At 39.0% G+C, this 26,814-nt stretch overlaps 1 protein-coding gene across 3 annotated transcripts in view; it reads right to left on the reverse strand.

The window, feature by feature from the left end:
* The window catches only part of ADGRB3 (adhesion G protein-coupled receptor B3), a 509,374-nt gene that overhangs the window by 332,387 nt on the left and 150,173 nt on the right, over window positions 1-26,814 (reverse strand). For 2 of the 3 annotated variants that reach the window (XM_039346725.1, XM_039346723.1), the window contains exon 4: window positions 6,977-7,087. In XM_039346725.1, the coding sequence (XP_039202659.1) occupies window positions 6,977-7,087 (111 nt within the window). Of the gene's footprint in view, window positions 1-6,976; window positions 7,088-26,814 lie in introns of those variants that run through there. The other variant, XM_039346726.1, reaches the window with a different exon arrangement.

Below are 26,814 nucleotides of genomic sequence, written 5' to 3' on the forward strand. Positions count from 1 at the left end.
TAGAGCCAGAGCTGTACTTTTTTTTTTTTAAAGGCAAAGAATAGCTAAGAAACATTTAAAAAAAGATAACATATTTTTAAAATAAAAGCTTATTGGACTTAAGCATTTTTGGAAAAAATATATATATACAGTGAGTTAGAAAGTAAGTATATTTCCAAGGAAAAAGGAAAATCAAGTAACAAGTAGCGTTAAGGAACAAGCAAACCTAATCTTATGTGTTAATTTATTTCTATAATATTTGTAGTGATTGTTGAATTATAATAGAACAAAATGAAAGCAGAATCTTATAGTTCTTTAGCTAAGTGAGGCCATTTCTCCAAAGATTTTGTGGGATGGGAGAGTATGACTTTTATTGCCCATTGTGAGTGACAGTTTTAGTTTCTTGGGATGGGGAAGCTTAACTTTTTCCCTCCATTAATGCTGATATTAGCAAAATGATGGCCGGCCACCATTTTGTATCAACCAATTGCCAAAGGCTTAACATCATTCTGACAGGCTGTAGCACATCTTAGAGAAATTTCCAAGAATAGTTTGCAAAGCAGTTTTCCCCAATGGGGGAGTGAGAAAAAGAAAAAAACAACACTATTTTTTCCATAAAAACTTGCTTACTTACATCTAAATCATATTTATATAGCTTTCCACTTCACAATCAGATAATTTTGGGCGGCATACAACAAGTTTGAGAAATGTTGGCTTAGGTTTGAATGACAAAATCATGGGCACTCCATCACTGGAGATTTTTAAGAAGAGACTAGATAGCCACTTGTCTGAGATGGTATAGGTTCTCCTACTTGAGCAAGGGGCTGGACTAGAAGACCTCCAAGCTCCCTTCCAGCTCTATTCTATTCTATTCTGTTCTATTCTATTCTATTCTATTCTATATATGTCAGCCATGTACAAGCATAAAATAAGTAGATACAAAACAATGGCTAAATTATAGGTGAAGTGTTAGCAGAAAGAGACTCTTCTTAAATTTAAAGTATGTAATATGAGTTTTACTTTCAGACAGTTACTTTTTTTTCCTATTAAAAAGTCCCAAGTCCAAACTTTATTATGCTGGAAGGGCAAGACTATTGAATGGTAACAGCAAGAAAAGTCCAAGATGTTACAAGGGTGCTGCTGTGCTTCAGATTCAATTCTGAAAAGGTCCTTTGGCTCAGACAAGAACGGAAATGTAGCACCGACCAATGCAATTACGTCATTTCTGGGGATCATATGGCAGCTGTGTGATCCTAAGAAACAATGTGGCTGCATTAAAAAAGGGGTAGGCAGATAAAGCACAGTTTCTGAAGCCATGCACATCCATTGCTCTTTTCCTCTGCTATGCTTCTGAATCCTATCTTGTTTCAAATGAAAACAAACCACTCTATTCTTGTGCACTAAAAAGGACCATGTAACATTTTTTTAGACCATGTAACATTAGTCTTTAGACACTGAATGGTATGCAATGAGCCACATTCCAAAAAGTGGGCGGGCCAAAGTAAAGGAATAGATATATTCAGAACAAAACCTAATATGATTAAATATAAATCCAACTTAAATTAAATGCAGTCAATATAATAATGTTCCATATATTGAACATCGCCTTCTTTTGTCACCTTAAACAATAAAACTCTGTAATGATATTTGAAGGGGGCTTTGCTTTCCTGGATAATTACAAAGATACAGACAGTCACTGCTCTTATTAAGTTTCTGTCTTGCCACATAAACAAGAAATGTAAAGAATGTCTTTTTGTTAGGCTTTTACAGAAGAGGAATTCATTTCATACATAGTATCCTAAAATCAACTTCAGCTTAAAATCTAGCAGCCCTATTCATTTCATTAAGAAGTGGAGTGAGAATAATGTGAATCACTTGTATTTGTTTATTTTCTGGTTTTAACTTGATATATGACATCTTATATGATTATGCTTAGCCTACTTCTCAACTTTTCAAATATCCTAATTCTTAACTTTTCAAATAGGAAATAATGTTGAAACCATGGAAGAATTGCTAGGGTTTTCCCAAGCAAGAATCAACATATAGTATATTTCTCTTTCTCTTTCTTTCTCTTTCCCTTCCTTCCTTCCTTCCTTCCTTCCTTCCTTCCTTCCTTCCTTCCTTCCTTCCTTCCTTCTTCTTCGTCATGAATAGGAATGAATGTTTGCCATTCCTATCAGGTGAGACATGTAAACAAAACTTTACATTATCCATGGCATGGCATACTCTAAAATATATTAACCGACATTCTAGTAAGACATCTCTAGTTTCAACATGTCTATCTGCACATAAAATCCCAGTGCTAATATGTTACAATTTTTTTAAAGTTTCACATCTAGGCAATGAGACTTTGACGATGTGGGTTCCAAAATATAACATGACTCAAGGATTTTCACTTACTGTAGTAGTTGTGACAGGTGTTGAGGAATAGATTGATTGACAAAATGAAATTTATCTAACTAGAAAAAAATCAGCCATTGTCATCAATATGACTGATATTAGATTAAAAAGCAGACAGATGGATAAGGTATCTTAAGTACACAATGGGATTTAAAATTTTTGCACTCAGTCATTCCTATCTCATTGCCTGCTTCAGACATGAAGTAAGTGACAACAATCTTCAAGGGGGGACAGAGATATATGTGCTCCTCTATGTTCAAAACTGGAAGCAGGGAAGGAGGGTAATATGGCTGTGTAATGTGACTATGTTAATATGAGGTAGTGAGGGAAAGGTAGGAAGCCTGCTCATCTGCTACACAAGGATTATGAACTATTAAGTGGCAAGAGTGTTAAAGATTTCTCTTGTTCAAGAGTAGTGCAATGAGCTAACAGGTCTCTGTTGGGGGTAAAAAAACTTTAAGGTGAGGTAAACGTAGAAAGTGTTAGGCTGCAAACAACAGATGACTTTAGGAGGGATTCGGATTTTGACTCATGCAACTGACCTATGAACTACTCTGCTGCCTGTGGTCTGCCTTCAAATACTTCAAGGATGATTGTGACATCCTATTGAATGATATAAACTGAGATGCAGAAGCCTGATTGGAAAAGAGAATCTGGATAATTGAAGGCATCACCCCACTTTGGAGTTTTCCCCATCCTTCCCTGACCTTGGTCCCATAGCTTAATGATTCAGTTGAGTCACTAAATATGGCTTTGTGTACTGGGATAAAATCTGCTAGAAGAGGATAGCATGGGAAGTTCACACCTACCAGTTACATTTGTAGCTTAAATCAGGAAGCAATCTGTTGGCTTGTTAGTGAACAATTCTAGGATTTATTACATTATGGAATAGTTTTTTTTTCTCTGTGGCAAGTCAGAGGGGAACAAGCATATGACTGCACTGTTCACATCTCAGGAGACTGCTATCCACATTGCATACACCCCAGTACTGAGCTTTGTGTACTCCATTGAATTAATTGGGCCTTACTTGGGTCAACTGGAATTTAGCTTTCACTCTTGACTTTGTTAATGGGACTGAAGATTAAGTGATGGTCCTCTTCTTTGTGTCAAATTAAAAGTTATATTAGAAGTACTTTCTTGACTGCACCAAGCCTATATAAGACATGCAGAGATGAAAGCTGTGGAATACATACATATTATTTTTATAATACACACCAGAATTCTAGAAGCATATGTTGCCATCAGTTGTGCCTGAGCAAGTTCCACAAATTTTACTGAATGTACTAAACCTTTTGTAAAAAGAGGTACATGCAGCACATAAGCCACTGAATTAATTATATCTTTTCCCCATGGGACTTAACAGATACTGGACATTTTGGCGGGCCCTGTGGAATCAGACTGTCATACAATGATTTGCATTAGAACATCAGAAGATTTAATTGGTGCTAACATTCAGCATGATTTTATTTTGTCTGGAGTAGATTCCTAAACACTAAGAGTGATCTGAACTATAAACAAATACAAAAGTACATTTAAAAAAGTATCCAAAGTAAATGTATTGATTAAAATGGCCCACAAATCTATATCACACTTACCTTGATGATAATTTTAAATTCTTAATACCTAAAGAGAGGATAATATGGAGGAAAGCATAACTCATTGTTGGAGAATATATACAGTCATGCTGCAGACATGTGTTGTTAGGGCCAATGCACATTCGTGTCCTTTTTTAAAAAAACATGGATCATCTTCTTCTTCCAACAAACATCTAGCACCTTCATTTCATATATTCCCCACCCACACTCCCCTCTCTTCATAAACTAAAATAAAATACATGATAGGGATGCAGTAACATGATTACTTCATTGTGAACCCAAATCAGTCCATGTCACTGGAAGAAAAGGGTCTTTTCTTGTTTTGAAGGTTGCACATTTGTTTGACAATAAATATCCTACAGCTTCTTCCATCTACAAAGCCTTTTCAGTTCTCTTCAGTGGAAAAGGCAGGACACATATGGGAAAAACTGGTCTTCCATTCTCCACTGAGGTGAAAGCTGCCTGAAAGTAGAAAAACTATGCATTCACTAGAGAAAAGCACAAAATATATTCTGGATGGAAGTGTTTCAATGTTAGCAGTGCAGAGTTATCATAACTAGGCACATGAATGCAGCATAAAAATAGATTTTTCCCCTTAAATATCTCTTACATCAAATTTCATCTTTCCCTCATTTTTAATTAATTTTTGTTTAAATAGAGAAATGAGTTTCTAGATATCATGTCAAATCCATTCTGAACAATTTTAACAGTTGCTCATAAATAACTATAAGATATGACAAATAATCAGGGTTTATCACCTATGCTTTTTTTTTTTTTAAAAAAAAACACACACATACATAAAGGAAAATAAACAAGGAATAACTTCAAATCACAGAAACAAATGAATGCCATTTCTAATTCCGCTTATCAATCTTATTAATTTCCGAGCAAGTACAGATAAATGTAGATGCATGTTAGAAGATTCTAATAATGCTACTGAAGGAAATACAACATTAATTTTATCACAAGAAAAGAAAAGGTTCACAGTGAATCACATATGCAATGATCAGTACTAAAAGAAAATCAGAATGGAAAAAGGAAGAGATGGACTAGATATTAGTAGCTGTGTTGGAAAACAGAGCATAATATTTTGCAAAAACAAATTAACCTACAATATGCAAGCTACAAGTGGTTTTATTCCATGTTAGACAAGTGGGTTTTGTTTGAAAAGGCTGATATAAGATACTTGATTATCAAATCAGGATTTTGGAAAATACTTTGGGGAGTGGGTTTAAATATTCATTTTCTTTGAATCATAAAAACATTTACTCAAAAGGGCGGCTGCATTTTTAGTGTTGTTCTCTGTGGAACACTGTAAGTGTGTTGAAGTACGTGCTTGAACATTATTTCATCTACAGGCTACTATAGCAGACTATTGCACTATTTTATGATAATTCTATGAAAATACAAATCAGACTAAGAACTCTTGGGTCATAAGAATCTGGCATTATATGGCTACTTGAATGTCCAGAAAGGCCAAGTCCTGTTGTGATTGCAAAAGAGAGATGTGATTAAAGTTCTTTTTTTAAAAAAAAAAATCAAGATAGTACATTTTCAGCGATGAATGGAGCCTCAGTTGGAGCAAAGCTAAACACTTTTAAGATAACTGTGTAAGGTTTTCAACTTATAATAAAAGCAATAGGAGTTAAATTGAATTGGACTGGATCATATTGATATCTTCCACCTCAGAGTTCAGGTCTTAAATTATGGTTCAGAGAACCCTGTTTTCTACTTTATGAAATTGAGAGATGATCAAAAATTATTTACATCAGAAGTTTATTTGATAGAATCATGACTGTCTACACACAGAGCCTCTATAGCCCAGGAAACATTTCACACTGAAATTTACCGTAGGACACATGGGAGAATATTACACAAATATGTGTAGAGGGCTGATCACATGGTTCTTTCCTCCACTATCAGAACATCAACATGGAGAAAATATATCTTACCAGCCCTGTGTTTGCTATTGCTTTATTCGTGTTCATGACCTCACTGCACAAAACTTAACCATAGTGGAGAAGTAACTGTTTGTAGAAGAAATTCTATATTGGCCAGGTTATGGTCTTAATTTTGTGCTAGATGTTTGTATTATACTTTGAGTGACTTGGTTATATGTAGTGGGCTGTTAAATATGTCTGCATTTAGGAAAATCAAATGGCTAGATGAAATGAAAACTGCCTTGTGTTAAGTTTCATCACTGTCCACCTAATTTAATGATTGATAGAGAGTAGCTTCTCAACTTTTTTTGGGGGGGAGGGAGGAATTTCCAGCACTGTTTGGAAATGCTGAAGGTTAAATCTGATACTGTCTGCTTGTGAAGAGGATGCTCTGTCATTGAGCACAGCTTGTAATTTTTAATCATCCCTCATTTCCTAATATGAATTTATAGTCACTGTGCTTAAGAAATGCAGTATTTATTCTGGTTGAATTGTTAATCATAGGGAAAAGCTGGGTAAGATCCTTTGCACATTTTTCTGTGTGTCCCATTAGTGGGACATACAATGGGGTTGATTTCTAAGTAGACATGGGTACATGATAATACAAAATCTAAGTAGAGAACTGAGATACTCACTTGTGCTATTTATTGAAGGTAATTTGTCACCCAGTAATCTGAACTTGAAGCTGTGAAACCTCTGCCATTCTTTCTACATATTTAGATTTTTTAAACACACACACACACACACACACACACACACTAAATTATATTTTTTCCTGAATGTGTGATTAACTATGGTTTTTAAATTTAATAGAACTTTCAGATTAAAATAAATACATTTGAAAAACTTCATATTGATCGCATGTGTATTGGACACTTGTCTAAGTCTTCGATCTTTTATTTATGAGTTTTAACTGTGTGGTTAAAAAAAATAAGAATAAATGGCTTTTTAAAAGTATCAGCTTAGAAAACTGACAAATATGCAGCAAAAGATTATGGAGACATGCAGTGGCATTGCTAAAATTAAACACAGTAAGGAGATAAAAGGTAATTAATGTATTACCAGTTTGTGCCATAAATTTAGCAGCATCAGCTTGTTCCTGAGGGACCCTTTTTTCATGAACAGATCGAGGTCGCTGACTTTTAATTGTATGATCTCCCATCATTCCAAATTCTAAAGACAGAATAAAGGTTTATGAAAGCTTGTGCGTAGACATTTCTCAAAAAAGGTCACATACTATCTCATGCAGTTGTTTGACAAAAACACCTGAAAAGGGCATTAGTAGAACATACAGTTTACAAGGCTGGGTTTTTACTTTGTTTTATATTCTTTTAAATGCCTCAACCTGTGTTTGGAGAGAGGTTTTAATCTAAAACTTGTTTATAAAGTTATATATATATATATATATATATATATATATATATATATATATATATATATATATATATATATATATATATATTTCAGAATTGTGATACATGAAAAACAGCTGTGGTACAAAAAATCAGTTATTTAAGCTAGATACATTATATTAAGAAATAATTTAAATCAGTGCAAACCACACCAGAAAACTACTACCGGCGCATTAAGTGGTGTCATTCTGCAATAAAACTTGGTGTTTCTTGCTGAGATCAATGGTTTTCCTGCTTAAGCCTTCCAACCAGTGGAAAGGCAAGGAAACTTTCACAAGAACAGTACAAATGTATCCTAATGACGGGCCAAAGATGCCTTGTGTAATCTGGATGCAACAGCAGCTGTGTCGTACTTTCATTGCTTCAGAAAATTCTCTGCTACAAAAGACATGGAAGTCCCTGGGCTTTTTCCTCCCTGCTGTTCATTCTAAAACAGAATCACTCTTTGATTTTAATAGGGGAAAAAAAACCTATCTTAAAAACTCCTGCATGGAAATCATGAGGTGCTATTTAAAACACAAGACAGCACTGCTAATTTTTCTCAGGGCCTTTGGCAAATCACTTAATCTCCAGCAGTTTAAACCTAATTTTTTTATTGCTCATAACTATGTGCCCCAACACCTTTAAAGTGCAGCATCACAACATACGGCATTATTTTAGAAATAGAAACAAGTGTTCTGGCAGCATTAGCGTCAGCATGGTAGGCTCTTTTGTTCATTTCCACAAGTAGCAAATTTCATAACCCAGCAACTGGCAGGCCTACAGCAGTAATTGAGCTAAACCAAATTTCTTTGTTCTTTTTCTTAATCTTCTTTCATGAACCAGGTAACCAGGAGCTGTGGCGGCACCATGGTCAGAATGCAGTATTGCAGCCTGACTCTTCCCACTGCCAGGAGTTTGATTCTGACTGGCTTAACATTGACTTAGCCTTCCATCCTTCCAAGGTCAGTAAAATAGGACCCAGATTGTTGGGGGTCAATATGCTGACTCTGTAAACCACTTAGAGAGGGCTGTAAAACAGTATGAAGCTATTTCTATTGCTATTTATAGTGAGTGAGCCAGTTTGGTTAAGGCATTAGGCTAGAAACTGGAAGACCATGGTTTCTAGTTTAGCTTTAGGAATAAAACCAGCCGAGTGACCTTACGCTAGTCTAGGGGTAGGCAACCTTGGCTCTTTTATGACTCATAGACTTCAACTCAGAGTTCCTGAGCCAGCATGGCTGGCTCACGAATTCTGGGAGTTGAAGTCCACGAGTCATAAAAGAGCCAAGGTTGCCTACCCCTAGGCTAGTCCCTCTCTCTCAGCCCTAGGAAAGATACAAGCGCAAGCTACTTCCAAAATCTTTCTAAGAAAACTGCAGAGACTTGTCAAGGCAATAGCTAAGTCAAATATTGACTTGAAGACACAATCTTGTCCCCCACCCCCACATATTTATAACTGTTTTCATGCAAAGTCTAAGAATATGAGAGTATACACATCTAGACACATATATACCTACATAAGGAATTCCATTTGAACATAGATTAATTTGTAAAATTTAGTAAGAATAAACTACAGCAGCAACTGTATCATCATCTCAGCTACTGCATATCAAATTCACATTTTAGGATACCTGTTCTCATGAAAACTATAATGCCTCCTGTTAGTAGAGGATACTATGAAGTTCATGTTCCCTGGGAATTTTCTTTTCTCCTTACATAAAAAATATACATTAAAATATAATGATAATAATAAAAAATCTTTTTGCATTGCAAATAGAGTATTTTTTAAGAAATATACATTTAGTCACAGCATGATTTATTTTAGAAACAATGATTAAGTAAAAATGTATTATTTAAAAGATGTCTGATATTTGAGCAATTATTGTGAAAATGGAGCCAAAAATGACTCATTTCAATTATCTGTATCTAAACCCACAAATGATAATCTGGCAAGGTTAGTACTACTCTGCAATTGGTTTCAGGTTCTGGTAGTCTATCAACCCAATCTCCAACTCCAAAATATGGTGACCTCCTGTTCCTCATCTCCATTTTTGTCACTGTTGTTTCTTGCTTTCTGACAGCTCCTCTGGGCACAGAGAATGAGCAGTCAGTAGTTATTTTTCCATCAAGTGGAAAAAGCAGCATAAAAGGAACAGGCCATCATACCTCTCACCCCTTCGGTTCTGTCTGAAGTAACCCCCCCCCCCAGGCAGTTAATAAAAGACTATGATAATAATTTTCTTGTTGCCAATGCTGAATCCTTCCTATGCTGGACCTTAGAGGAAAGAAAGCAGAAATTCCAACCTCACTTCCAAGACTCTTCCAAGACAGCAGTAAGGGTCTTTTCTGATTGCATGAACTCCCAGCTAGTTCTTGAATTGTCCTTCCTGTTTCTCTTGGCAGAAGAGAAAATAGCAAGTCAGTGCCTTGCTAGCTTATCTAAGGCTCCTCCATTTGAGAGGCACAAGCAAGTCAATGTTGTTCCAGAAAAGTCAGATTTTTTTTTTAAATTACTCTTTAAACTTCCAGTTCTGAGTAGGAAACAATAACTTTCTTGAAATTCCATCTGTCAATGAACCAGCTGTCACAACTCTAAGTGTTCCAAAAACAGGACATACAGCAATATATGCAGGCTTAATGCAAAAGAGTGCAGGCTTAATGAAAAAAAAAAAAAAAAAAAGAGCAAATGTTCAGTTGATCAGAGAGCAACTAGAATGATTGGGTGAGAGAGGAAATTTCTTGAATTTCACCTGATTTCACTGGGCAACAGCAATATTTTCAGAGTGAACATTTGAAATGGCTTTTATGTAGGAAGAGCTTTCAGAGGCCTTGAGGAAAACATCATTTGGAATCATTGCTGATGAGAATAGGCCTTTTAACAGCACAATCTTCTGACAGGGTATCACAAGCCTCTGCTTGTGGATACCAGACCTGTGAGGTTTCCTATCTGCAAATCGTCTTACTTGTTGCTGTCAGCATGGAACCAGCACATGTTGCTGTCCTTTTATTGTTAAGTTTCATTTCACCATAAAGCAATTTGACATTCTTTTAGACCCATATCCTTTCTTCTGCAGTTTTCTAATTCACTTCTGCCACACAATGTGAAAGTGCATAAAATGGCTTGAATCATTTGCAGCTTCTTTTCATTTCTTAACATTTCATCTCAAGTGTTTTTTCCCCATCTCTGTATTTGGCTGGTAGAATTTTGTTTTCACCACTAGATGGCAGGAGATGCCTTAACTTGAACTGCAAATGAGCTGCAGTGAAATCAGAATCTCTCTCGCCCCCCCCTCCATCCGCCCTTTTCTGTATCTCCTTCCCTGTTCCAGAAAATCAAATCCAAAAATTAGCAGCAGAATATTCTCTTGAGGAGAGCTTGAGTGAAAACAGAATCCTAAGATTAAAGACCTAATAAAGGATGAGGAAACTATGGCAATTCTGAGAGCTTTCTGCCATCCAGAAAAAAATGCTTTGCTAAATTAACTGGACTGACACGACTGAGGTGTCAGAGCAGATCACCACTGCACCCATTCCCAGTTATGATGTCCCACATTTAGAAGCACAATATTGAAGTCCTTGGCTTACATATTCCCACATGCAGTTGTTGTTAATAAAGTCTAATCCAGAAGGAAAAATGTGAAATAATTCATAGCATGAAGGCAAAAATCTAAATAGAAATAAAACACAACAGTCATACATTGCCATGAATGATTTCATGGCAATCCTGGACATTGGAGAATAATTTGGCGGGGGGAGGGGGGAATAAGAATGATAATAATTACCGTAAATGCTGGCGTATAAGATGACTTCCGCGAGCGCTGAAATTGGCGCCAAAGATGGGGGTCGTCTTATACGCCGAGTCGTCTTATACGCTGGAAATACTGGTAGTTTCCGGCGTATAAGACGACGTTCTAGGAATGCGGCCCGGCTATAAAGACAGGGGTCGCCTTATACGCCGGGTCGCCTAATACGGCGGCATATACGGTAGTATAATATAAATATTGTATAATAATAATAATAATAATAATGATGATGATGATGATGATGATGATAATAATAATCCCCCAGTGAGACACTACCTTGACGTGGTTGTGGGGCTTGTGTACTCTGAGGAAGATGAGAGCTATGCCAGAGGTTCAACCATACTGGACAGGTCTCATCAGGAGTCAGACAAAGAGTGTCTCTCCCATAAAAATATGGTGAGACGTAAATTTCAGAATGCCATACCGGCTCGGACGTCGCCCGGGTTAACAAGGTCCACGCTAGATATTGGAGTTCCTGGATATCTGGTGAAAAATGGGTTACAGGACTCAGGACTGTTGGCTGAGCAACCAGGGCCAGCAGCTGCAGAACTACTGGAAGAAAAGGTGTTTACCATCAAACATCCACATCTGCCTATCCCAGGTCCTGGGTAAGGACTCGATAGGTAGACAAAATGCCAAATCCGGTCTGAACATCTGGCTGACTGTGCGATGATCCATAATAATAATAATAAATGCTACAGGTGTATGCCAGTGACAAAGAGTATGATTGAAGAGTCAGAGAGCCCCTGGTTCAAATCTCCTAAAAGTCACAATTTCAGGAAAATGGCTGAGATGAGTCTGTTTCTTGTGTTTTCCTCTCTCCTTTCAAGTTATCAGAATAATACTGACTTGGCAAAGTTGTTGCCATTATTGTTGAACTGATACATAGCTATGATTTAAATATATTTAAATATATTTAAATTTGTATGACTACAAATATGGCTACAGTTCCTCTGCTTCACAGCGTAATAAATTTAGTTAGAAGTATGAAAAATTTCCTCTTAATTTACAGGACAGCTAAACTGTGCATCTTATTCCTATACATGCAAACCTAAGGCAAGTGTTGGCTGTTTATTTTATGGGAAGATGGGATCAATTTCTTTGAATTATTCAGAATGTGTTGTTAATTTTGGCTGGCTGCCTCAACACACGGACATTAATGCAAAGGTTTTCTCACCCTCTTCCTAGTTGGGAGAGATTTTCACAATAGCTGGTGGAAGAAGACTTAAATCTCCTTCCCCCTGCAGTTTACGGCAATTTCAGTTTAAATTCCTTCCTGTCCCATCTTTCCATGATTAAAGAAACACATTAAAACTAAGCTGATGTGGCTAAATATGAACATAGTTTAAGCCTCTTAAACTTAGGTTAATAGGTTAAATCTCTCTCACTTTCCAGTCTGTTGCCTATTGGGATCTCTCTCTCTCACTTTGCATGCACGTGTGTGTGTGTGTGTGTGTGTGTGTGTGTGTGTGTGTGTGTGTGTGTGTGGAGAGAGAGAGAGAGAGAGAGACAGAGAAACAGAGAAAGACTCTCTCTCTCTCTCTCTCTCTCTCTCTCTCTCTCTCACACACACACACACACACACAGAGAGAGAGAGAGAGAGAGAGAGAGAGAGAGAGAGAGAACAAGAAGATGTAATATGCTGGTTGCATCATGCTAGGCCATGCCCACCCCAGCTCCGGCAATGCGAAAAAAGTCACATGCGACATGTCATGTGATGTAGCAAATTGGACACCCATGGTGTAGACCAGGGGTCTTCAAACTTGGCCCTTTTATGACTTGTGGACTTCAACTCCCAGTCATAAAAGGGCCAAGTTTGAAGACCCCTGGTGTAGACTATCAATAACTAGTAGTATAGACACAAAGAAAAAACTCTTATACTGTATCTGATGACAACCTAGCAACAGTCATGCATGTTCTGTTCATAATCTTACACGTTCTTATTGTCCAATTTTGGTAAATATTCCCAAAGTATTAAAATTTCAACTCACTGATATTATGAACAGCATGCTGGCTGTTTAATGTTGGAGTTGCAGCCTTAATACATTTAGAGAGGATCAAATTGGGAGCTGCAGTTCTACATTAGTGTTTCTCATCAAAGGCTGGAGTTCTGGGATTTGTAATTCAGAAATATTTGAGGGCTTCCTCATCCTTTATTGAGAATTAAAGGGCATAATGACTTTAATGGGACTTACTTTTGAATAAACATAATGATAATTGCATTTAGAATATCCTTAACTCTTGCCTGAAAACGAAACTTTTCTGTTCTAAACTATGTCGTTTCATCTTTTTTTTTATCTGAAGTAACCTGGAGCAACATCTAAATTGCATTCTATATTTTCCATTTTTTGAATATAATATATTACATATCTAATCTTCTACCCAATTTATATATGTCATCCTGTTTATAGGTTTAGATGTCCAATAACTATGTATCTTCCTGGTCTATAATGCTAGGAAATGTGGAAGAAAACAGAAGACCATCAGCAATAAGGTGGGCTATCTCAGTTACAGTAGTGATTGGTACACTAATGGAAGACTTGAAGAACCAGGCTAGGGGAATCTACCTACATGGTCTCTAGGAGTGAACACTGACTTGATGACACATAATCAACAACAATCAATCTACTATAGAAATGTCTGACATCCAGACTGTCAAAGAACATCAAACACAATGAGATTAAACAAAAATGTGTGATATTCACAGCAATAGACTACTGTATCAATATTTACAATAAATAATATGCTAACCATTGCAGATACAACCAGATTATACCTTGTGTGTGGTTACTTAACTGGAACAGAAACAATAGTTTCAAGGGATTTCTACTTCATTTTACTTCTAGCAAGCTCTACACTGTATAGGCAGACAGCAGAACTGAGTTAATACCCTAGTTGTTTAGTCATTGGTTAAGAAATAATTTAGAAAACGGGGACATTAGGGAAATAATCAAGTCTAAAAAGTCCATAAAACGAACTTAGTGTATTTTGTGCCAGTAACTATAGAACAAGATGAAGCACACTAATTATAAGTAGCAACTTATATCTAAAGCACCTTAGAATGAAATGGTTTAGAGCAGGGGTCTTCTTATGACTTGTGGACTTCAACTCCCAGAAGTCCTCAGTCAGGCACACTGAGTCTGAAGTCCATAAGTCCACAAGTCCTAAAAGGGCCAAGTTTGAAGACCCCTGGTTTACAGCTTCCTGAGTTTTTAAAGAAAATATTTCCTTACAGACCTTGCATTGTAATCCAAATTTATTCTTCTCATTTTTTTTTTGAGAAGGATATTTAAACATATAAAGAGGATGATATAAATTATGTATTACTTTCATTAACCATAATAACAATATTGTCTCCCTCCCAATATATTAAATTTTGCTGTAGTTGTCTTTGAGACCCCTTACCACCTTACTATCCAATTCTTGCTCGGTTGATTTGAAAAATGGCTATGCCTCACTTCCCAGATTTATTTACTGCAATATAAATTCAATACAGTTCATTTGCTGATCATCTGTAAGCCTGCTAGCCAAGGCTGTCATTATTGCTTTATATATTATTAATGCAAAATACATGCTTCATAGCAACAGCAATTCCATAGCACAAAAATTAGTCGGCCAGTATTTTGTCTCTATAGGCCCGGAGGGATGGCCTGTGGTCAGCCATGTGCCAGGGCGACTTAGCTTAGGGACTACAGATCACTCTCCCATCTGACCTGAATGAAAGACTGAATGCTAGAAAGCAAAGTTTCCAGCTTCAATTTCATTTCTACAAGTCTTCTGGAAAACATATGGAACTTGATAGACATTCTTTAAAAGTAAGCTTAGTAAATGGCCGCAGTCCAGTACTTTATCAGGAAATGAATTTGCCCGCTCTCTGTTCCAAAAAAAAAGAAAGAAAAAAAAAAGGTCAAAATAAGCTGGACTGAAACACAGGGTATTAAACTGATCTACAACTATATATTTCAAGACACCTTTCCCTGAGAGTATTTTTTTATCTCTCTGAACTCATCCGGTGTTACTGTACTTCTGAAGAGAACTGGGCATAGAACTATACAATCAGAGTAACATCGGAATCAAGTTTATTGTGTTGAAATGGGATTTCTCTTAGGTTAAATGTACTTAGGACTTCAGGGCACAACTGTCAACCTAAATATATTCAAAATACATTGCAAATGTATTTCACGAGGTTGGATTCTTACATAACTCTATATAGAGCAGACATATAACAGTCAATAGAATTTGTCATTACTCATGTAAGCTTCATTTCTTTTGGTGATCCTAAATCCAAGCATGAGCATCTAGAATTCATCTGGTTTTATCTTTTATTTTTGGATTATTCTCTAAATCAGTATTTTTAAAAATTATGGGACACTCAAAAAACCTCTTGTTTGTTTGAATTATATTTCTCAATATTTATCATATTACAAACTAAAACTGATACATTTGAAGCATATTTATTTATTGAATCATATAAAAAATAGCAGTTTTAAAGCTATTAGATATTAACATAAATAAACTATTTTCCTGAAAAAAATCCTGCATTTTTAATAGTAAAAATTGTGAAACAATTACAAGAAATAATGAGAACAGTGACATTATTTTAAATATGGCAAACAATTTTGATTTTATGAACCCCCAAGAGAGTCTTGAGGGGAATTGGAATTTACTACATTCTTTCTCTCAATGTTCCTTTTAAAATTAGAATAGTTAACAGAATATTGAAATATTTGAATCCTCCAGTATAATTTCCCTATATTTTATATTTGTATCAAATAATTTATTTTCAGTTTGGCCAGAAAAATCAAAATTATTGTTCTACTTTACTTAAATACATCGAATCCTAGCTCTTGGTTGTAGATAACCTGCATTTCACAGACATTATCTAGGAAGATGCAAATAAAAATATTGAATTAATTAATTAATTAATTAATTAATTAATAGAAGGAAGGAATAGCATGGATCTTATTCTTTTAGTTGCTCTGGTAATCAGATGTTTACTATTGTTTAAGAAACATCTGAAAAAAAGTATCGTTTAGAAATTTGGATTTAAATGCGCCTCTTCCTTGGTACTTTGGCAAAAGTGGCTGTGGGATACCCAGGTCATACTGTGGTCACTCACTCACTCACTCAGACAAGGAAGTTGTTATAAGGATAAAATAAAGGGAGACCTGTATATAAGCCACCTTAGAATTAGAGAGAAAGGCAAGATATAACAACATTTATTACAGCTACTAATACAGCTGAATTTACAACTAAATAAATAATACAACTGTCTAAACAAATAAGTGGAGTAGAATAGTTTTGTCCTTGGTAATCCTTGGTAAGGATTCTTTTTGGCAAATTTTAGACTATATTGCTTAACTGTAGAAGTTGACTGAAATTGACCCTTTACTACATTCAGTGACTAGACTTCCACTTAAAGAGGATTGAAATTAAAATATACAAAAAATAAACAATAAGGAAGTTTCCAGAACTATTCAAAGACATGTATGCAAATGTCTATGGAGATGCTCAGTGATCCATGTCATAGTTATCCCAAAGATGCTTTTTGTTGAGTCCGTCGCGAAATGGTAAGACACGAGAAGCAGTTGTAGTTCTCAGGAAACTTTTATTCTTCAGTTCAGCTTACATTGGAATATGACGGCAATGCCCAAAACTCGCGGCCTCCTTTTATAGGACTTTCCCGGGTCAATCTGCAACTTTTGGAGCGCCAGCACCCGCGCATGCGCACACGTACTGGCGACAGCCTGTCTGGTCCCGGGCAGCCTGCACCTGCCAGGACCGTTTGCAATGCCCTGAGCCTGCTTGCACAGGCCCAGGACATAACACCCCTTCCCCCGGGCTAAAGCTACGACCAATGCCATAATAACACACAACCCATTTTAGTGCAGTGCTCTGCTCCCGTTACCATCAGTCTCTGTGCCTCTTTTGTTACTGGCTCTGTTTTGCCAATAGTGTTATGTAATCTTCTAAGTACTTAGGAGATTTCCTCGCTCTCTGTGACCTCCTAAGCTCTCGGTGCTTGCCAGGTACTCCCTGACTGAGGGGTGACGTGTGCACGTTCCCTCCATTCTGCCTTGGTGACCCCCAAGGACTGTGCTCCAATGCCTGGCCTGCTTGCTTGCCCATCAGGCTCGTCAGGCCAGGGCTTCTTCCAGTGTGTGACCTGGTTGTCCCGCCTAGCTGTAGGCTCTCTGGCCCTTCTAAGTGATTGCCATTGTTAGGCATTTCTGTAGAGCCTCCTAGGTCCGTCCAAGACCTGTCAGAAGGCTGTCTGTCCCCTGAATCCCGTTCTGTGTTTGGGCTTGTGTGGGTTTCAGTGTTGTCCCAAAACTCAGTTGTCCCCTGAGTGAAGTCAGAGGTGTTGTAGTCAGGATTTGGTTCCTCGACCACCTCCCTGTGTGTTTGCCCCCTTCTAGGGATAGGGTTAAAGTAAGGCCAACTAGGAGGAGTGTGTGCCAGCTCTCTTTCAGGGAATGGATTGTTGGGATGCTCCCGGGTATTCTCTCTGATTGGAGTGCTGAGTGGTGCGGGTGAGAAGTGATCATGCCCCCGGAGTGACTCCCTGGCTGGAGTAGGCATTGATGCCTGGATTCTCGTTGGGCTCCATGACTTCCTGTTGGGAGCAATTGCGGAATCTCGGGACGGGCTGTTTGTTGCTTCCCCATCTATAATGGACATCAGCCCTTGCCCTTCCCTTTGCCCAAAGGGTTCCCTCTTCCCCCCTGGAAAAGACCCAGGAGTCTCAGTAGGAAGGTCCCATCTAGGGCGAAGTTGGTCAATGTGCCGACGCAGGACACGACCGTTGTCCAGGGACACCTCGTAGGAAAGAGGACCTGTGACCCTGAATATAGAAGCGGGGACCCATGTATGACCTGGCCCATAATTACGAGTCCAAACCGGGGCGCCCACAAGTAATTGTCTAGGTGCCCTGGGGTGTGTGACGGAAGGAGGCAGTCTGTCCGGATGCAACCGGTCAAGCTTGGTAGTCAGTTTGCGCCCCCAACAAAGTTCAGCTGGGCTTCTCCCTGTAGAAGTGGATGGTGTGGTGCGATAAGAAAGGAGGAAGTCAGGCAATCTGTGATGCCAGTCTCCGTACGTGAGCTTCTTCAAGGCGTCCTTGGTGATGCGAACCATGCGTTCAGCCATACCGTTGGTGGACGGGTGGAAAGGTGCAGAAGTGGCGTGACGAATCATGTTAGCCTGCAAGAAAGCTTGGAATTCGGAGGAAGTGAATTGAGGGCCGTTGTCAGACACAATGACGTCTGGGAGCCCATGTGCAGCAAAAATCCCCCTCAGTACCTGAATAGTCTTTGCTGTGGTGGTGGAAGCGACAAGTACAACCTCAAGCCATTTTGAATGGCTGTCAACGAGGACCAAGAAGAATTGACCCTGAAAGGGCCCAGCGTAGTCAATGTGTACCCTAGACCATGGAGACTGTGTTTCCTCCCATCTATGCACAGGAGCTTGGGGCATTTCAGGGCGTGAGCATTGACAAAGGTGGCAAGCATGCACCTTAGCTTCTATGCCTTTGTCTACCCCTGGCCACCACAAGTGGCTGTGCGCAAGAGCCTTCATTCGTACAATGCCAGGATGACCCTCGTGGAGGGAACCTAAGACCCTAGTCCTCATTGAGGTGGGAATGACAACTCTGCTTCCCCAAAGCAGACAACCCTGAGAGGTGGACAACTCATTCCTTTTTGACCAGAAACTCTGAAACTCAGGACTAGGACAGTGCTCAGGCCATCCAGACAAAACCCAAGAAAGGACACGTGAAAGTGTGTGATCTGTGCCTGATTCAGCGGCTACATCCCTGGCATTCAGGGGGGATTCGGGCAAGGCTTGAATAGAGAGAATATTGATGGCTGGCACAGGGTCAGCCTCTATTACCGGCAGGGGTAATCTACTGAGGCCATCAGCATGGCCCATTTCCTTCCCAGGCTTGTGAAGTAGGGAGAAATCATATGCAGACAAAAAGATAGACCACCTGAGCATCCTGGGGGAGATGATTTGGGGAGTTTGTTTACGTGTGGTAAACAGTCCCAGCAAAGGCTTATGGTCAGTGAAGACCGTGAAATGCCTACCATATAAAAAATCATGGAATTTTTTAATTCCCGCAACAACAGCTAAGGCCTCCCTGTCTATTTGAGCATAGTTGCGCTCAGCTGAAGACAATGTCCTGGAGTAATATGCAACAGGAACCTGAGTTCCATCAGCCCTGAGGTGGCTCAGTACAGCACCCACCCCATAAGGGGAAGCATCACAAGCGATGCACACAGGAAGGGACTCATTGAAGTGAGCAAGTACACTGTTAGAAGTGAGCAAGGCCTTGACCTCATTGAAACTAGCCTCATGTGTTTGTGACCACTGCCACACTGCCTGTTTATCTAATAGCCTGTGAAGAGGCTCAGCTACACTAGCCTTATGTGGAAGAAAGGAATTGTAGAAATTCAGAAGGCCCAGAAAAGCCTGTAGTTCGGCCTTAGACTTTGGCCTAGGGGCTTGCATAATGGCTTTTAGTTTGGATTCAGCAGGATGAATCCCAGCAGCATCAATTTTGAACCCCAGAAACTCAGTAGAAGGTACCCCAATTTTACATTTGTCCTTCTTGAGTTTGAGTCCCGTTTTCCTGAACCTTAACAGGACAGCCCTTAGCCTTTCAGCTAGAATGTGTGTGGAGTCTCCTGCAATTAAGACATCATCAAAATAGGGGCAAACCCCTGGTATACCCCGTAGTGTGTTTTCCATTACGCTTTGGAAAATCCCAGGAGCGACATTTACTCCAAATTGAAGTCTCTTTACCTTGAAAGCCCCTCTGTGGGTCACAATAGTCTGAGCTATAGCAGCGTCATCATCAACAGGCAGCTGTTGATATGCTTGAGCTAGGTCAAGCTTTGCAAAAACGCGCCCCCCCTTGAGGGAGGCCAGGATATGACTGACCACAGGAACAGGATAGGCATGTTGCTGCAATGCCTTATTTAGAGTGCATTTGTAATCAGCACAGATGCGAATGTCCCCATTTGCCTTAAGAGGCGTGACAATGGGGGTCTCCCATGGACTGGAGTCAACAGGTTCTAGAATTCCTTGTTGGATCAGTTTATCCAACTCAGTGTCAATTTTACTCTTTAAAGCAAAAGGGACCCTTCTTGCTTTAATTCTAATGGGAGTGACCGTGGGGTCTAGCTTTAACGACACAGGGGGTCCTTTGAATGTGCCCAACTGGGGGCTGAAAACATCTGCAAATTCTTTGCAGACTTCCTGTAGGTCAAGTGTTTGTAGGCTGTTGAGCCCTGTGACGTGTATTCCCAAGGCCTCAAACCACTCGAGTCCTATGAGACTCGTTCGTTCACCCCCTACTACCAATAGGTCTAATGGACCCTCAAAATCCTTATACTGTATGTTAAGGGTGGCCTCCCCCTTAACACACACTCTGGAGTTTTGAAAATCCGTTAGCACAATGTCAGAAGGCCTCAACTTGGCCTGGGTTCCGCTGCCGGAACAAATTTTCTTAAATGTATGCATAGAAATGATCGAAAGTGCAGTTCCATAGTTAATGGAACCCCTTGTAGCTTCATCTTAAGTGACAGCTTTTTCTTAATGGGCTTGTGTGTGCCTGTCCTATGGATGCTTCTTCGCGAAGCGCAAAACCCCACCCTATGCTCGCTGGGGACCCTCGGACCTTTCAGGCGCAATTCTTCCTGAGGTTGTACTTTCTGACGGCCCAGGCACACAGCTGCATTGTGTCCTTGTTTTCCGCACGCCCGGCAGATAGCGGAGCGGAACTTGCAGTCGGTTCTCTTGTGGTGACCTCCACAACTGATGCACTTGGGGAGAGCTGAAGAGCTTCCTCTTGGTTTTCCTTCCTTTGTGGGGTGGAGACGGTCCACTTCCTCGTCCGGATCCTCCTCGGAGTTTCTTTGGACTTCTTCCTAGTGCACAGATGCAGCATCTGGACTGTTTCTGATCGGCCACATGTTCTTGATGGCGCCGCCCGCTGCTTCTTCTGCGGTGACCTCTCTCAAGGCATCTTGGAAAGACAAGTCCTCCTTGGCGAAAAGTCTCTGTTGCAACTCTCGATGCCTTAGCCCGCATACAAACCGGTCCCTCAGTCGTTCTTTGAGGTCCTTGAACTCGCAATGTTTGGCGGTTTTCCTCAGTGCGGCGATGTACTCCTTGGCTGATTCTCTGGGTCGTTGATCCCTCTGCTCGAAGGTGTGGCGCCACACGATGACGGACATCTTAGGTTGGAAGTGCTCCTTCAGTAACTTCTTTAGATCTGTGTAGCTGACAGACTCTAAAGGAACAGGTGCTGCGAGGTTCTCAGTGATTTTGAATGCGTCTTGATCGCAAACGCACAGCAGGGTGGCAGCCTTCAAGCTCTCTTCCCTCACCTGGTTCACTTTGAGGTAATTTTCCACCCTGGCTGCGTAGGACTCCCACCTCTCTGGATGTGAGACGTCAAATTCCGAAAGCCTTCCAATCTTTGCCATTTTCATATCAGGAAGGGTCTATCAGCCAGCCTACCCCCGAATGCACGCTGGATTGGCGGGTAGCTGCCGAGTCAACGCCGTTCCTGCCGCTCTGGACTCACTCGGGTAAGCTTACACCTTTTCTTCTTCGATGTAAGGCAATCCTACCTTCATCGCCAGTGTTGAGTCCATCGCGAAATGGTAAGACACGAGAAGCAGTTGTAGTTCTCAGGAAACCTTTATTCTTCAGTTCAGCTTACATTGGAATATGGCGGCAATGCCCAAAACTCGCGGCCTCCTTTTATAGGACTTCCCCGGGTCAATCTGCAACTTTTGGCGCGCCAGCACCCGTGCATGCACACACGTACTGGCGACAGCCTGTCTGGTCCCGGGCAGCCTGCACCTGCCCGGGAGCCTGCACCTGCCCGGGACCGTTTGCAATGCCCTGAGCCTGCTTGCACAGGCCCAGGACATAACACTTTTTCATGAGGCAGTTAGACTTTCTTGTATGTACCTAATTTAACTGTGTTTTGTTCATTTCTTGAGAAGGAAGTAGTCCTCTTCATAGCCAGGGCATTGGATATATTGATGGAACTAATTCATGCCTTTGGAAAGAAAAAGAGCACTCAAATATGAAAGTATGAGATGGCCTGGGAGCAGTGATTCTTACAGGTATGTATAGAATTACCCTGGAGTTCATCAGAAAGAAATTACTATGTGAACATATGAAATTAAAGAAGAAATTGTACCGTAAATGCCGGCATACAAGGCGACCTGGTGTATAAGACGCCCCCCGTCTTTATAGCCGGGCTGCATTCCTAGAACGTCATCTTATACGCCGGAAACTACCAGTATTTCCGGCATATAAGACGACTCGGCGTATAAGACAACCCCCGTCTTTGGCGCCGATTTCAGCACTCACGGAAGTCGCCTTATACGCCGGCATTTACGGTAATGATATTTACTGGAAAAGCCCCAAGAAGCTCAATTGTCCTTATTAATCAGTAGATGTGCTTAGGATTGTAGTATGTGTTAATTAAAAAATTCCAAAGGGTTTACTGAATTTATGGAATAGAGCAAGAATGTTATATCCTGAGTAAGCGTTTGTGAGATGTGACTGCAAGATCACTAACTTCTAATTAGCATTAAATCCTTTCTTAAATGGAAGTTCGTTTAATATTCATACAAAGATGAAAAAGGAGATAGAAGACAAAACTGATTCACAGCTTCGCAAAAGAAATGCATTGTTCATTCGCAAGCAGGATTTTTGTCCTATCCCAAATTAAAATCAGTATGTATATTTTGGAAATCGAAGTTGGTAAGGGAACTACTTACAGAGAACCTACTGGAAAAAACAAATCTAACAGATCCAGAGTTAGCACTTGATAGCATTTAAAGCATAAGAAATAATGCAATACAGGCTAGTTAAATTTCCCTATTAATAAGACTGTTTCCTGTTAAAACATGTTAATTGATTGCACTGTTTCCCAAAATTATTGGACCCTTATGGTCCAGTATATTGATCTCACTTTTTTACAGTTTTTTAATGTACTGACACTACCTTTGAGCTAATTGTAGTGCATGCACTACAAAGAAGTATATCCAACTTCGTAAGATAGAATCTTATTGTAATATAGTTTAAATAAAAAAGATTAATGCATCTGAAACATCTTGCCTCATGCTTTTATTTATTGTGGAAGCTTTGCAAGTATCTGATGTTTACACTATATTCATAAAATGAGGGAGCACTACATCTATATGTACTATCAATTTGCAGAGCAAAAGCCTTGGTTTCATGGAGGTGTGAGGTTGTTCTGCTCTATGCCTAAAGAATCCTGATTAGCTCTTGACAGTTGCTATTTCTCAGAAACCTTTCTCCATCAGAACAAAGAATCAGCAGGTGATACTGGTACCTTCACAAAATGCTAAAGGATCTATCTACTGCTATCTCAAAATGATAGGCTGAATAAATGATTTTTGAATACTGCTATAATACCCATCTCCCTGGGATTTCCTAATTGGAAAAAAAGCAAATATTCTTTAAAACATGATCAAAATAATTATCTTGTAAATACTGCAAATCAGTGGAATGAAAGATCCAAATACTTTCTGACTGGAGCATAAGCTGCTCTTTGTCACACATGTAAACAAAAAATGACTACTTTTTCCATGGAAGTGTAGAAAATTGCTTTTGCTTTGTCTAGCTAGAAGAATAGTCTAGAAGCACAATTCTTCATCTAAATAGACAAAATATATAACAAAGTATATGAAGAAATGTGATGGATATATACTTACATCTCTAGAACCTTGAAAGAAATATTGAAGGCATATTATTTGTGTCAAATCATATTACCATCACACTGTTGAAGTGCATGTCATGATTTTTTTTTAAGTACTCTATTTTTTCAATGATAATTGGCAGTTTCATGCATTCAAAATTCACGTACTCTCTCTTTATAAGTGATGGAATATGGGAGAAGAAATATGCTAGCTTTGTTTCTTCTACTGGCATTCATATTGCCCTCCAGTATAGTGGATTAATGTCTCTATAGGGACAAGTGCTTCTCTCTGTAAAAACTCTGCAGGTTTTAGAATTGTAATTTTTTTTTTTCAGGATTCTAAATTGTACAGTGTATCTCTGTTCTATCCTGATATTGGCTACCTTAAGAAGCTGAACAATACGGTGAAAGAGGAAGAGTGGCAGACGATGGAATTGGGTCCCTATAAATTTAATAAGCAAATAAAGAAATGCTTATTTTTGTGCCCATTTTTTATTTATAGCTTTAAGAACAATTTGAAGCCATGAGAATGACTGCCTTTTCTAGAGTTTTCTGCCATGTTTTGAATATTCCACAGATTCATTCTGGCATCATTTTCTCTGCACTGCTGATCTTAATATCATATGGTCATGCTCATGATATTAATTTGGAGAAAATGCAAGGGCACAACAGCTGTATGGAAGCCGTGAACAGTCAACTGTCCAACCTGCCCAGACAGTCTCATATCTAGCAGTGTAGCAGTAAGCATTAGGATTCAGTTCACAAGAGAATCTCAGGAGTTTTTCTTTCTCTTTTGTGTCCCATTGGGAAGACTCTGATAACCACTGTGTTAGAAGTATTGTGTCATCCTTGCCTCAGTTTGTACAATTTTTCTGTTCTATCCAAAGATGCATAGACCTAGGCCCAGAAAGATGGCTTGCTCTCCTTCATAATACTATAAATGTAAGTACTATCTATCTGTCTAACTGCTAACATTTACCAGTACTGCAAATCTTTGTAGGACATTCATTTCTGGGTATTGCACAAAAAAAACCCCAAGTATATTATTCTATTCATAGCTTAACATTTCTTAACTCCCGGATTCTACAAAATTATCTGGTAGCATAAACAAATAGGCTCAAGCAAAAGCTTGGTTTGATAATTTCTGCAGACAATTGCAAATAATAATCACTTAATTTCTTAGATATGAAAGCTGTGTACAATACTCAACACCCAACGGACTAATAATTATGCCAAAGGCATAAGAAGCAGATGCAAAACAAACATGTTTACTTCAGTCAAAAAATAAAAGAAAAATGTTAGTCTCAATGAAGATGTTCCAAGCACAGTCTTCTAATAATTCTGGTAACTGTGAAATATCTTCAGTTACTATAAGCAGTACTGGTCTAACATTGTTTTAAGGGAAGCGGGGATGATGATGTGAAATTAAAATAGCATTTTAGGATATAACACTGGGTGTTGCATCACCCCAGTGATAGTGGTTTGGAGAGATGCCATTTTTAAGTATGAGAAGATGCTCTGTAATTTTGTCTAAGCTACCTTCTGGAAAATGCTCGTATTTATTTTTGAAAGTTTTGCCAGCTTTGATAACTTTCTGTCAGCTCTAGGGAGACAGGATCATACTGATGAGTTTTAAGCATGGGCAGTGAGGATATGAGCATCACTACCTTTTACTCAGTCTGACAGATCCTTCATAATTGTGCATCTATCATATACTGGCATTTTAAAATGGCAGTCATAATTTCAACTTGAGGCAACTTGCTAAGAGCTGCATTTTCCAGCTACCCTTTAATATAAACACTGCAGGGACTAGCCCAGGCAGTTGTCCGGAATCAACAGTAACTCAAAAGCACATACATGTACACTAATATACAATATGGCTTTTTGCATAAAGCATAAAGTGCTAGGCTTTATTTGAAGCATTGCTGTAATCAGGAGCAAGAATATGAAATTTATCCCATTGTAAATATTATATTCCTTAATGAGCTCTTCAGTCCTTATTAAGGTTTGTGGCCTTACTAAGGCTGTGTTGGCAGTAGAAAACAATCTTTCTTGTTTTGCACTATCCTCCCTACTCTATTCACACATGAAAAATGACTAAACCAAGATGCCCATGTTTAACAAGGGTTTTTTCTAGAATGAATAACTCAGATCAGTGCTGAAACAATAAAGTCAAATGAAAAGTGGCTTGTAGAAGACCCAGAGTGACCTTTTCCAAACTGACTAGTAATTTAGTTGCTGAGAACACCATAGTTGTCTCAGCTGGCTAGAAAAAAAAAATCACACATACACATACATACATACACTTCTCCTTTCAATGACACAAAATCTATGAATTGAGTTTTTTTTTTTTTTAAGTTAAATTTTGGGTGTATTTTATTATGGCTGAAGAAAACTATTCAGGCTTTAAATACATCCTTCCCTTCCCACAAATAATTAAAAGTGGTATAACTCTTTTTTAAAAAACCCATAAAACTATTCTCCATAAATAACTGCAAGCCTGTGTAATTTCAGAGGATATATATTACTCTTTTAAAAAATATCATTCAGGAAATATACTGTATATGCCGCCGTATTAGGCAACCCGGCATATAAGACGACCCCCGTCTTTATAGCTGGGCCGCATTCCTAGAACGTCGTCTTATACGCCGGAAACTACCAGTATTTCCGGCGTATAAGACGACTCAGCGTATAAGACGACCCCCGTCTTTGGCGCCGATTTCAGCGCTCACGGAAGTCGTCTTATACGCCGGCATTTACGGTAGATAAAATTTATGGTAGCATTTAACAACAATTCTCTGCAGATATAGTGTATGTCAGGGCTTTTCAATCTTTTCACCCATTGTATCACTTTTAGGATATGGCAACATCTGAGTACCACCAGTCACCTAGCAAGGTGTCAAATACTTGATGACCCCCCCCCCAAAAAAGGGAAAAAGTGATAAAGTACAGGTA

This window comes from Crotalus tigris, unplaced genomic scaffold, assembly GCF_016545835.1.
Source record: "Crotalus tigris isolate CLP2741 ecotype Arizona unplaced genomic scaffold, ASM1654583v1 scf7180000018016.4438896, whole genome shotgun sequence".
Taxonomy (NCBI): Eukaryota; Metazoa; Chordata; class Lepidosauria; order Squamata; family Viperidae; genus Crotalus; species Crotalus tigris.